The following is a 13,894-nucleotide window of genomic DNA, read 5'->3' as shown; positions in this document are numbered from 1 at the left end:
GGTCCTGCCACCTCCATTTGATTCTGTCTTAAAAGGAAAGGAAAAATTAGAGACACTGGGAAGCCAGAGGTTCCTGGGTGAGTGAAGGCAAGGAGAAACTTCTTAAACTGAAGCAGAGTTCGACTCTAAAAGGAGAAATTCTTGTGCACTATCAACTGGGGAGAAATATTGCATACAAAAGGGTTGGTAGGTCAGCTAGCAGGAAGCTAAACCTTTAAAGACTTAAAACATTTTCCCTCCCTCCCTCCCTCCCTCCCATCTTTCTCTGCTTTCCCCTAATAGGTGTCTAAGTCATTTGCAATGATTGTTATGGAGTAACACTGAAAGCCCTGGGATGTGCTCCACCTCTCCCTAGCCAAATTAGCCAGGTAGTGCTGTAACACGGGAATAAAAATTCAGGCAACGCCTTCAAGTCTCTGCTGATGCCTGGAGTGTCACCACCCTGCTACCCTGGCTGCCTGGAGGGTCTTGAACTCCATCACTGATAAGATGAGCAGAAGAGTGGGCATACAGCTGGAGAGAAGCTAACTCACAGCTTAGGGAAAAAAAAAAACGTGTCCTGGTATTATGGGGTACAGTCCCAAAAGAAAAGGACTCTCAGTTCTGTAATTACCAAGAACAGCTTATACAGAAATAAAGTATAGAAGTCTTAGGGGTAACAGAGATGTCTGCTCTGCAAGCCATACAACTTCCTCATGACACAGAAATAGTATATAGGAATTTCAGGGACACAAAGAGTAGAGAATTGTTCTCCACATCCTGACGCAGCTGACAACCACAGGGATGAACCAGCCATGAAAAAACCCTGCCTTGCTTAAAGAATTTAAAACTGATGACAGAATCAAACGATTTTCAACTTGTCTGCCTCCATGCAATAAATGAAATGTCCAATCCAAGCACCAGGAGGCCAGATGCCAGGCAGATGCCCACATCTGTGCTTCCTGTGGAGTGAACTAAGAGAATGCCTGCTGGATGTCTTTAAGCTTGGGCAATGGAATTCACTACAATTAGTATGTGTGGCTCTGTTTGCTGTTTAGCAACACGTTTTGGAATGAGGTTACTGTCAAGCTGTCAAAACAAAACAAAAAAAAAAAAGGCTTTTTGTTTTGCAGCTCATTGCTAGTAATTATGTAGAAAAGTTATTTTTCACCAGGTACAAAATGGCTGGCCTTGCAGTACAGGGAATAAAAGTACAAACAGGTTGAGAAAGATTCCCTGTTTGGGATAAGGCAGATAGAGGCCTTTGCAGGTACCAAGTATATCTGGAAACATGGGCTTGTTCAGCAAGAAACAAACCAAAACCCACTGCTGAAACACACTAACCAAAGTAACCCAGACTGCAAGCAACCCTCTTCTGACTCTTAAGCCCTTCTTACTGACATATGGAAGTTAACTTCCCAAAATCACTCTTCCTGTCTTAGGGAATCTAGGGTACTATGCTAGGGTGGGGGGAAAAAAAGACATGCAACTGCTGCCTGAAAATTAAATTTTTACATTTCCTGGCACTGTTTGGTATTGGTTGCAAAGGTAATATTAAAATGACAGCAGCGTCTTTATTAAACTCTTGTGCCAAAATTTTTTCACAGAATAGCCCATTTCTGAGAGATTTGGAGCATTTTCTGAGCCTGATGAAAATTGGGATAGGCACAGCACCAAGAACTGCTGAAAGTGTAGTTTTTGTTTGAGGACTTGCTGTCAGCATGCACTAAACCTGCCTCTATTATGTGTGGAAAACTAACCTGAAGGTTTTGTAGTAGCTGTTCAGGATCTCTCTCCTCTGGGCACAAGTGCTGCCCCCTTACAGGGTAGTGATACGCATTTCAGCAAGTCACCAAGGCCAGGAGAGCACTGACCCCCCCACTGCAGGGCTGCCCGGAATGTGGGTTTAGCTCTGCTCCCCATGTCTGCACTGGGCCACCACGCCCTGCCCCAGCTTTCCCTCTGGGCTCCCCAGACACTCCTCCATCTCCTACACTCAGACCAAGCTTCCCAGCAGAACCAGGGAGCCCACGAGCAGTTTTCCACAAGCAGAAATCCCCGTGAGTGCTCGAGCTGGGATCTCAGCTACACGACTGTTACGCCATGGCAGGTTCCCTTTAGAGGCAGCAGGAGACATGGGCTCCCACAGATGAAAAATCTTCAGAAACTTACCACGATGAGTGCAACAACAGACAGTGTGTAGTAGATAGAATCTCTCAAGAGACTCCATGACGACAGCGCAACAACCTGGGGAAACAGGCAGAGACAGGGTGTCAGCCAGGCTCTCACCAGCACGGCTACCACAGCAGCAGTGTGTGCCCAGACTGGGACAGACACTCAAGTCAACACTCCAGCAGCTCTGTGTGCATCTACACAGGTTTTGGGACAGACACTCAAGTCAACACTCCAGCAGCTCTGTGTGCATCACACAGGTTTTGGGACAGACACTCAAGTCAACACTCCAGCAGCTCTGTGTGCATCTACACAGGTTTTGGGACAGACACTCAAGTCAACACTCCAGCAGCTCTGTGTGCATCTACACAGGTTTTGGGACAGACACTCAAGTCAACACTCCAGCAAAGTGTTACGAACAAAACCCAGGAATTTGCACGCATTGGAGAATAAAAAGGGATCACTGTGCAGTTCATGTCACTTGTCACCTTCCAAAGCCACAGAAATGAGGAAGAATTCTCACTGCAGGCTGCATGAGCCTGCAACTCAGATCTTAGAAGAAAATACCAGTGAATGAGCTAATCTTTAATTTCATTAATAGTATTCAAAAGGCCAGATTAAAAGCAGTCATTTGGAGGTAACATCTTCAGTATGATTCTATATTTTGCAGCTCTAGGAAGTCCCCTCAGTAAAAGCTTCTCCTCAAATCAGTATTTCCCAGTTCTGGAGTGCATTTCAAACATTCTGGATTACATCCTTCAAAGGTGTATAGCTGAAGGAGGAAGATGAGAGATGGTCCATTTTCACTGATTTGGATCTGAACACATATATTAATTTTCTGACTGTACCCTCCAGTCATACTTACGCATGAACTCAGTCACATGAACAGTAACATCATTTTCAGTTCTATTTCACTGTCAGCAAAAATAGTTTCCCAAATTTCTCCAATATTGGAATTTTCCAAAACTGCTAATGAAACAAATGCTGTAAAAAGATACTGACCATTATACCTGAAAAATCTCTACAGTCTCTTAATAGCATGGTTTTCTAAAAAATTGATGTAAATTATGCCTAGTGTAAAATCTCTTTATGCAACCATTTACCTGTTGGAAACTCCTACATGACGCAAAAAAGCAGGCTTTTAAAGCCCTTGGGTCAAACCAGATTCCTACCAGCTGACAATACATTTCACAACACACAGACATAGATAAATGGAGATGCTTTTTGATGGAAATTTCCAAATATAGGAACATGGAGTTGGGTTCATAATTCTTTTCAGAGATCCTCAGTTAAATCTCACATTCTACATCAGTGTGCCCCTTCATTCTGAGAATTCTGAGCAAATTATGCAAGAAAGTTTACAGAATGTTTGGACATTATTCCACTCAGCTTTCAGGATGCTGCTTAAGGTCCTCTGCACTTGCCTCAGCATGGTGGGGATTTTACAGCTGTAAACTTCAGCTCTGCACACAGAAGTCGCAATTCTGAAGCAGAGGACAGCCCCCACAGGAAAGGGCTCTGTCTCATAACCTCTGTCCCTGGCCTAAGGGGTGTCACCATGCAGCACAGCAGACCTGTGAAAGCAAGGTGCCTGGCGACAAGGAGTCAAGGTAGTCTTCCTCCTCTTCTTTGATATTCTACTTGAATGTGCAGGGTAATGTTTTCCCAAGGAATTTTCCTCAGGCACCTGAACGAGCACAGTAAGATCCAGATGCCTAAATGCAGCTTTCTAGCAAGGAGCTACTGCACAGAACTGACAGACCAGGATCCTGTGGGAATCACAAGGACTCTTGTGCTGATTCCAGATTGGATTGTAGGGGAACGTGCTCATGCCTAGCACCGGTACAGGCTGCTCACGTTTCACAGACATCAGAGTGGGTCTCCCTGAAGCAGTAACTGTTGGATAGTTAAATCTCAGACATCTTTAGGGCCCAAGTCACCTAGCTGAAGTTTCTCAGCCATTTTGATCCATGTGATACAGGGAAGCCACACACATAAGGGCAACCATGCACGGAGGGTGAAAGGAGCTCATGAGCACTGAGAGCAACAGCAGCGCTCACCCTGCTGGTCAGAACCACGTCCTGAGGCAGAACTACCGAGCTCCTGAAGGCCTAAATTGTGCCTTGCAGCCACCAAGGACTCCACATAAATCTTAACATGCTGGAAACTACTGAAACTACAGACTAACAAGGCAGAAAAGGAATCAGGAAAGCAATCAGCTTGGGTAAAAACATGATCAAATTTGAGTTTTAAATCAGTAATACTGTCATATTGTAACCCAGCAGTGAGCTGGTCCTGCGGAGTGGAGCATAAGGAGGCATCTGTAGAGCCACTGATTGTCAGTGCAGTGATGTTTCCTCCTTTTGAAGTGAGTACCAGAAATCCAAGCACCAGACAAGTGCCTCTTAGCTGTCCCTTGACCACTTATTGGGGACTGAACCTAGTTCATGTGAGCTGAAGAGCTCTGAAGTCAAATCAAGGCTTGTACAAGAGCATCCCTTGATGGCTCAACACAAGACACACACAGCCTGCTCCCCTGCATGCTACAGCACCAGTCCTAAGGGTAAACTTACCCATAGTAGCTACCTGGTTCCTCACAGGTCAACCTTCACCCTGCAAAATCCTACATATAAAATTTACTACTCAATGCTTACTTCCCTTTTTGATGGGCTGGAGAGCACAAAAATCAAGATTTTCTCAGTTCCAGCTTGATTTCTGAGGTTTGTAACTCATGAAGCCATGGCCCTATGCAGCACACACCACCTCCCCCACTTAGCACATATGTAGAAATCAGCCACCAGAGGGAAAATCTCCCCTAAAATCAGACACTGGTGCCTGCTTCCTGTAGCACTGAAGTTGGCTCAGGGCAACCAGGACCTCAATGGCAATATGCCCCATGCTTCATCCTAGGACTCCACCCTTTATCCTCTGTAAAACTGACCCTTCTCTCTTCTGCTCATCCAAATTGTTTCTCTGCTCTTGGGAGCATGGAAGCTCTTCTCCCATCCAGGAGATATCCACCAGCAGAGGCCCCCCAGCTGGCTGTTTTCCAGCCTGCTCTGCCCACAGCAGCAACGGGCCCGAGACAAAGCACATGTGGCAGAACAGGGCTGCTGCTCCCTCAGCAAGGATGTCTGTGCTCCTGCTGCAGGAGCCCACAGGCACGTGCACTCCTGGGTATTCTGGCTGCTAAACTTCCAGGAGAAGCATGCAATCACATCCATTTTCTTCAGGGATCTTCTTCACCCTGAATTGTTTTGAGGGTTTTTCTCATCTCATGGCTGGCTCTTTGCTTGACATTCTCAAGTGCTGATCAGCTACTAACACTGCTGGGAAATGCTAGGCTTTGGAAGCAATCTCCCTAATCTTGTTTCTCTGTTACCCTCTGGCACAGAAGGTCTAGATTTTGTGGTATTAAGAGCTAATAACCTAATTTGCTGATGTGGAGAGGCAGGAATGCTTGGACTAGGGTGTCAAGAGATTAAAGACAATCCCTGCAAGTGATTAGCCATAAGAGTCCATGGAGGTCAACAGAGATGTGCCAGCAGTGAATCCACCACCATCAAAAGGCATCCAGGAGCAGAGAATCTGGGTCAGTCTTCATGCAGCCCCTCTTTGATGTGGACTGCACAGAAGTGATTAGGGAAGCCCTTACACCCCCCTAGCAGATGCAGGGATCTGGCTTTCCAGCGCTGGTCTGTGCTGCCTGAAAAGCTGCTGCTCGCTGTGATCCCTCACAAGCCCCTGGCCCACAGCAGGCAGCGCGCTGTGTCAGCCCTCTGGGTGAGCTGCAGCCAGCTGTGCCGTGGAACCTCCTCACACCCTGCTCCTGGTTTGCAGGAGCTGCCCTCGGAGCCAAGGAGGGGCCTTCTGAAGCCTGCTGGGGTCCCCTCCAGAAAGGGCTGTGCTCCCGACACCACCGTTCTGCAAACCCTCAAGGCAATTTCAAATTAGTCCTGTGGTAGCACAGCAGGATCTCATGCCAAAGCAAGAGAAACTACCAAGTGCTGGCCACTGTTACAGGAAGCAGTGAACTCAGGTGGAGGTCTGGGACAGACTTTCAAGGAAACAGCTGGCCATAGTTTGTGGTTAATCCATGTATTATGCATTCAGAATTATACAAAAATAAAAAGGGCTCTAGCTCTGCCTTTAAACTTTGCAGGTGACTATTTTGCTCAGCTCAGGTAATTCCAAGGATTCAGCCACCTGCCTGCTCATTCTCACTGGTCAAGGTATCAGTGAAGCATCACAGATTAATGGGAGAGTGTGACACTGCCTTATTTGTACTCATCTTTACATTAAATTAGGCCGTAGATCCACCTGTGGCTGTCAGCAAGAAGCCATTGTGGAGCCTCTGCACCTGTCCTGGGAGACACATGCAGGACTTGGTTTGGAGGGTGGTGGGTTCCTGGTGGCACTTTTGACAAATCCATAATTTGGACAGAGAATCAGCCAAGCAGGTCCAACAGGATCCCAGAGGTGCCATCTCCCAGCACAGCAGGAGTCCTGATCCCACACCCCCTCCTGGCACACTGAACCACTCTGCCACAGCAGACCTTTTAGACAGACTTCTGCATGGAAAGCCATTGCTTTCCTGTGCAGAACCCCAGGAAAACCAGGCAGGCTTTCCAGCAGGCAGCCAGCATCAGCCAGAGGGCTCTGAGCTGGCAATGACAGCACAGCAGGATGTCCTGGACTAAATGACACTCCCTCTATACCCCGTGGTCATGTCTGAATATTCCAGGACACTACAAGGATCCAGCTCAGTCTCCAGACCATAATTTTGGCCAAAGACCCCAGGGCCTCATGATGCAGCATTCGGGCTTGCTTGAGGCTTTGACCAATACTAACCACAGCTCCCACCTACAGCAAAGCACCAAATACGAGCACAGGTCAGGCCAAAGAAAAATCCAGGCCTAAATGTATCTGTCTCTCTCAGGCAGCTAAAGCAGCCATGATCTAAGGGACCCACTGTGAGGAAAGCCTCCTTCAATTACCAGCCCCCTAATTTCACCTCTGGTTTGCCATTCTCTGCAGAGCTCAATTGTCACTCTGGCTCCCAGTCTGTACACTGTGCACCAACTCCATCTATTCTCATCACTTCCCCAAGAATATTTGCTTTTTTAGGCCTCTCTTGATATTTTCATCACTGCTGCAGCAATCTGTCTATGTGACATTCTCAGAATGGAAACAGCGGACACTCTCCAAACCTCAGGACAAAGCCAGAAATATTTCCCTGCTCAACTGGTGGTTATAATCATCCATGAGTTATTTGGACCAGCATGTCTCTTTAGCTCAGATTCCCACAGTGCTGAGGCAGCAGGACCCCAAGGCCTCTGCTGGACCACAAGATCCACAGCAGAATTCAAGGATAACTGCAGACAGGAAGGCGTGCACAGAGTAAACATCTCTCACTCTCTTCAGACTGGCCAGTCCTCGCCAGAAGTAAAAACCAGATTTTATTATCTCCCTTGCTTTTGCACTATAAATGATTTTGAGAAAATATCCTACAAATGGTACATCCACATTATTGGATGCGTGTGTCAATTTTTGACAGAGAAAACTCAACAGAAAATGGTGATTTTTTTTGTGACAATTAGGAAGTAGCCTTGGTTTGGTGCTGATAGGAATCCATTTGCAACTCTTCTGATTGCCTTGGGAAGCATCTCTGAATTAATGGTATCTCTCTATCCTGAAACTCCATCCACACCTCTCTGTCCCAGCTGCAGTCTCAGCACCTCACAGGCTGCCTGATATTTCACAGCATCCTGCCATCATCCCCCTCTGCTTTCCCTGTTCCTGGGCTTTCACACACCACGGCCATGCCAGCAGCTTTAGGTACCCAAGAACCACAGCCTTGGCTTCTGCACTACTAGTCTGTCCCATGTCTGCAGAGCAGGCTCATGGTCACTACAGAACACTGCCAGCACCAAACCCAACGTGCCCTGGGCTCTGAGAGCAGTGAACACTCCCAACAGCTGGCATTAAGTTCTCCTTAAACTACTTCCCCAAGGTTTAACACATTTTCCACTGATGTTCACAGACCAACAAAGAAAAAACAACAGGATTTCAACTCTCACCTTTTAAAACTTCCCCGCAGTCAAGGAGAAGAAAATAAAAAAGCTCATGAATGCAATCATAAAGCCAAAAGTCAGTAATGGCTGCAGTCTGAGTTGTGAGTGAAATTAAAGCTTAAAAGATTAAGAGGCATGCAAGCCAGCTGAATGGCAGAAGTGGGATAAAACAGATTACAGAAGTCCCAGTTGCTTCATTAAAAAACATTCTACCAGGTTATTAAACTCTGTTTAATGTCCTGGTCAACATGCCTAACACAGGCATAACTGACATAACCCATGGCAGCTGATAATTCCTAGAGGCAACTCAGCTGGCACAAGGGTTCTGTGACCTGGACAAAGGAGAACTTGCTGAATTTAGTGTAATTCCTGAGGTAAAAGAATCCCACTGGAAAAGAAGGAGGCAGGTCAGACAGTCACAGTCATCCTTTTCTGCTCCAGTATGTTGAGGAATGATGCCTTGCCACACGCCAGACCCCTTGACAGAACCAGTAACTGGAAAAGCCGTGGCACAAGCCAGCACTTCTGGTCCCCTGCTCCATCCAGAGAATCCTGTCTATTTCTGGGGAAAGGTAAAATAGAGAAACTTGGACTCAACCGAAAAACAGAGCAGTTAAATACTAATTAACAAATCAAGCCATGCACATTCAAAATTACATGGTAATGCTGGAGTGACTTGCATAGTTATACTGCTCTCACATAAGAAGTTCTCAGCCTCCTCTGCAACACTGCAAAACACGGTGGGTCAGTGCTGGGAGGACAGGATGGCGAGGAGAGAGCAGCAGAGCTGTGAAAACACGATGACTCTGGATGGGGGAATGTCCAAAACTGAACAAACTCTGCTTGTGCTGGCCTGAATGAGAGCTGAATTAAGCAAGGGCTGCTTCCGAGAATGCCGCGTCCTTGCCGCCAAGGACGGCGAGAGGGCAGGGGAAGGAGGGGAGAGCTTGAGAAGCACAAACATGAGCGTGAGAGAAGACAGGACAGCACGACCAAGGCCTGGAGGGGACCCCAGGCTAAGGTCAAGCTCCCCATACACAGCTGGCTTGCAAGCATGGAAAAAGCCCGATGCAATCCATCACAATGCAGACAGCAGCCTCCTCGCTGCTATCCAGCCTGTGTTCCTGTGAACGTTGCTGGATTACTGACTGAAGGGCTGCATCTGCTGCCATTTCGTTCTCCCTCAGTGTTCCCTGACCTACTCGTTCCCCCTCTGTCAGGAGGAAGCAAAGCAGACACAGCAGCTAAAAAACAACAGCTGGGTTATGTGCCTTAGCAGTGGCCTACCTGCAAGAAGTGCTGGTGTCCAAGGTGTAGGGACATAAGAGGAAACAGCTGCAGACACATCCAACCCACACTGCACAGGCAAGTGGGGAGTGAGAAGAGCTCCTAACGTATTTCCATATACTGAAACCATCTACAGCTTAGAAGCTGCATCTACTGCCTGGATGAAATAAGAGAAATCCTCCTCTAGGTGTGAGTGCTATGCAGAATATTTAAACAGGCTGCAAGAAGAAAGCAGGAGAAGCTTCTAAGGCTCACTGCCACAGGCACATGGGCAGCATTCACTATCCACGGGGAAAACTTGAGCTCTCTCTCCAAACATGCTTTGGTCAAACACCTCAATACACACCAGACGTGAAGTTCTGCTTCTGCAGAGGCCCAGTTTAAGCTGTATTTGAAAGCTCTGATTTTCAGAGTGTGGATGCTAGTTTAGAAAACGCAGTCTTTAGGGGATGGTTCTTGTCTGGCCATCAAACACATGGGCAGCCTGCATCCACTGTTGCTTTTTTAATTCCTCCAATCCAAAATCTCAGGAGGAGATGAAAACAGTGGAAAATACAATTTCCCTGGCTGCAGAGCAGACTCCTCCAACTCTAGAGGTGCCTCCCTGGCATGGCTAACATTAGCCAGGAGAAGGAGACATAGAGCAGAGGAGTGCGGAGAGGAGAAGGGATCAAAACCACTGCAAGAAAGCTGGATGCTCAGAAAGCAGCTATGGGTGGATGCATAACCCAAGAGAGGAATCTGGTAAAAGATTCCTCTCAGGCCTCAAGAGCTGGAGGAGGAGTGACAAGAAGGAACACAACACCATCACACTGGCAAGAGCAACCACTAAATGTTAGGAGATGTAGTTAAGTCACTTGCTTAGTTCCAGACAAGAACAGCCCTAGGGATGAGGGCAGGGATCAGGACAGAGGCATTCTGTGTGGTGCCCTGTGGAAGGAAGCAGGAGTGAGGAGAAGAGGGGCTCACATGGCTCAAGGAGCTGAATGCTCCCACGGAGAGCTGGGCTGTGTGGAGACTGACACGGCCACTCAAACCAAGGCTTTCCAACAAGGAAAGCCCTGTGGAGCAGCACCTGGAGCCAGGACCCACGAGCATGCCACAGAATGCTATGCACCGGGGGAAAGAGCAGGCCTGTGCCAGCTCTAATTGGCCCCTAAAAAGACAAGTTATTCTTTTTTATTTAATCTCTCTGTGCTTTGTTTCCCCATCTTTAAAGCATCCCTTCATCTCACAGAGGTTTGGGGAAGATTAATTAACTGCTCATCAACTGCTCAGATACAATAGCGCCGAGATCGGCACAAGTTCAAGAGGAAATTAATAATTCTGCTGCTGGAACAGGGCTTGAATAGAGCCTGGTAAATAAGGCAGAAGGGCACAGAGTGAACAATAAGAGAAAACAAAATTCTGAATATCTGCTCATTAAGTGAGCAAAGTCCATTCTGTGGGCAGAGGGAGGCAGGGAGCCCGTGGAGAACCTGGCAAGAGACTCTGTAATTAAAGCCTGGATAATAATGCACGCACACCGGGGGGGCAAATTAAGGGTGCACAGGGAACCCCCACACTGCTATTTTCTAACTTTGCCGTGTTTGACTTTCAACCTTCACAATGCTCTTTCAATGCCTTTTTTAGGTGTGCAGTGTGGCACAGAGGCGTGGGCACGCTTCCCTTCTCCTGTTCCAATAAGCAGTGGGATGCTTATTCTGATTTATCCTGAAAAGTGTGCTCATACAGCCAGTAAAGGCTTGGAAGAATAAACAACTGGGGCTGGTGCTCAAGCAAATGCATACCAGCTTTTGGAGGCTGTGCATTTGCTTCTTTTTCTAAACATGGTGCACATCTCTTGGGCCAAAGAAGAATACATCCGACACAGCACATACAAGCTACAACCTAATTTAAAAATAAAACATGTCCTGGAGAGGGCTGGACAGTATTTTACAATTCAACTGTTTACCAGTCAAAAAAAAAAAAAAAAAAAAAAAAAAAAAAGAAAGATTTCAGAAACACAGAAAAGGCCACTGCAGGTCTGACCTCTGGGATTCCCAGCCCACAGGCAATACATCTGAGAATCTGAGGTCTCCAGCTGCTCAATCCACAAGTCCGAGCTCAAAGAAAAGATCGTGGAGCACAGCATGCAACTTTCACCAACAGCCAGCCCCCAAGCTCACCTGGCAACTCACTGCTGAGATCCAGGTCCCCAGCAGAACAGAAATCTCACCAACAACCAAATTTACCACCTATGTTAGTGCCTCTGTAGAGACATTGTTGACAATAAAACCAAATTCCTACTCATACTAACACAAAACAAATGTGAATCACACCACTAAGAGGGAATGACTTTTTGGTGAAAGGCTGGGAGTGGGAAACAATGAAAAGCATAAATTGATCCAGAGTTTTATCTAAAACATTGCAATTATTGACACTGAAATTTCTTTGCTTGCTAAAATCACAGTTCCACGTGGTGACGTCAATCATTCCAGTGCTCACCCACCCTCTAAGGGTTAGACTGCAGCAAAGAAAGGTTATGTGACTTGACAAAACCACACACAAATCATCAGCAGAGTCTCAAGGAAAACAAAGAGGGGCAAAGCAGTCAAAATCTCAACGCTTGCCTTGAAAGAAACTCAGATTATGCTTAGGATGACTTGAACTTCTGAAAGCGACCATGGCTGAAAGGCTGCAGACGTTTTACAAGAGCATTTTGGCTGTGATTTATCCTTCTGAAACAATGATCTTCCACCTGTAAAAGGCCTCTCAAGAAGACTGGCATTATCTATCAAGCCCCAAATTCTAGTAGGCCTTTTCCAAAGGTGGTTTGTAGCCATTTTTTAGCAGGTTTGAGGCAGGCAATCAGTACTGTGGAGAGTAAAAATCAGAAATGGCTCCTCTGCCATCATTAACTGCTAGACGGTTAATCACCTTCATTTGCATGAAAAAAGCAGCCTGAGAAGGAAGTCCTGTTGATGACAGGAGAATACCTCTGGGGAACAGAGCCTCATGCCCTGGGAAGGCTTTGGTCATTAAAAATTTACCTCAATTAACTGAGTTTTCACAGTAAGAGTTACAGCAGCACCACTGACACACTGAGCATCTGTTGCATGCAAATCAGGACACGTGGGTGGTTATAAAGCACTGCTGTGACCTTAACCTGAGGCCTCCTCATGCTGAAAATGCTCACCTTCAGCCTGCAGAAGTTCACTGCTAATGAAAACAGAACGGATCATAAGCAAAACCCCACCTCTCTGCATGTTTTCCCAGACTGACCAAGGTCTTCTCAGTTCTTCTTCCATTGCCCTATGCTGGTAACATGACCCTGCTTCTCCTCTTTATGAGTAAGTCTGCGCAGTAACACGCCAAAGAACATTTATGAGATTGTAAAAATACTTGGCATGCTGGTAAGTGCCAAGGTAAATGCAGATTCAGGTATTTAATTATACAGTCAATCACGTCTGCAATTCAGACAGCAGCTCAGATCTCACAACTTAATTGCTTTAATTTCAGATGAATAGCTTGTGTTGTCACAAGCGGTTTGACACGCTGGAGAACACTCACAAACTACACGATGAGCAAACAACCAACATTTATTCCTCTGCCCACCCACACACCTTGGGCAGCTCAAAATGCCTGAGCTGAACTTTGCTGCTCTGTTTTTCATTTCAAAAACGCGGGAGTAACAGCACAGGGCCCTATTAAAAACAGCAAAGCCAGAGAAATTTGTGGCAAGGTGGTGAACCTGACATCTGATTTGGCAGTACAGCCAAGGCAGAGGGTGAAGCAAGAACTGTAAGGAATCATTAAATGCTCTTACCTGTCCTGCAAAAAGCCCACACACACCAATAATACAGAGGATGTTGAATACAGCCGAGCCCACAATGGTTCCAACGCCTACATCTCCTTTTGTGATAAAAACACCTGAAAAACAAGTTCAAGAGAAGCTGTGTAAATGGGAAAGAGCTGACTCTTTTCATATCAATTTGCAGACCTCACACCCTACCCTGTTAATGAATCTAAAAGCAGGTGCTAGGCAAACTGCAGAGAGTTGCTTTCTGAGGGGACCTGGATAGACTGCGTGATGGAAACCAAGTACTTCAGGCACATCCAAGTTATTAACTTCCTGGTATTGTGACTCAACTACACACCACAAAACACTGCAAGCTCATGGCAGCAGCTGGTGGGACACAAATCCACAGGACACTGTCTCCCATAAGATATTCCCTGAACAGTACTCTGCTCCTTCCCATATCCCCATCCCAACTGGCTTCAGTAGGGATGAAGCTTCAGTAGAAGCTGGAAATGATTCAGAGCTGTCTGGCCACAGCTACTCACAAGCCAAGTGATGCCTCTCAGGATGAGTTATGGGGCTATGCTACAAGCTTTTTTCA

The 13,894-nt window shown here is 46.6% G+C and overlaps 1 protein-coding gene across 1 annotated transcript in view; it reads right to left on the bottom strand.

Moving 5' to 3' along the window:
* Positions 1–13,894, bottom strand: part of SLC24A3 (solute carrier family 24 member 3) — an 88,390-nt gene that overhangs the window by 24,779 nt on the left and 49,717 nt on the right. Inside the window, exons 5-6 of the mRNA XM_041417118.1 lie at positions 13,321–13,424; positions 2,152–2,226 (exon numbers count right to left, since the gene is read on the bottom strand). Of these exons, the coding sequence (XP_041273052.1) occupies positions 2,152–2,226; positions 13,321–13,424 (179 nt within the window). The remainder of the gene's footprint in view (positions 1–2,151; positions 2,227–13,320; positions 13,425–13,894) is intronic.

The sequence above is a fragment of the Onychostruthus taczanowskii genome, unplaced genomic scaffold (genome assembly GCF_017590055.1).
Source record: "Onychostruthus taczanowskii isolate IOZ18803 unplaced genomic scaffold, ASM1759005v1 scaffold55, whole genome shotgun sequence".
Taxonomy (NCBI): Eukaryota; Metazoa; Chordata; class Aves; order Passeriformes; family Passeridae; genus Onychostruthus; species Onychostruthus taczanowskii.
This window is presented reverse-complemented; position numbering and strand designations above follow the sequence as displayed.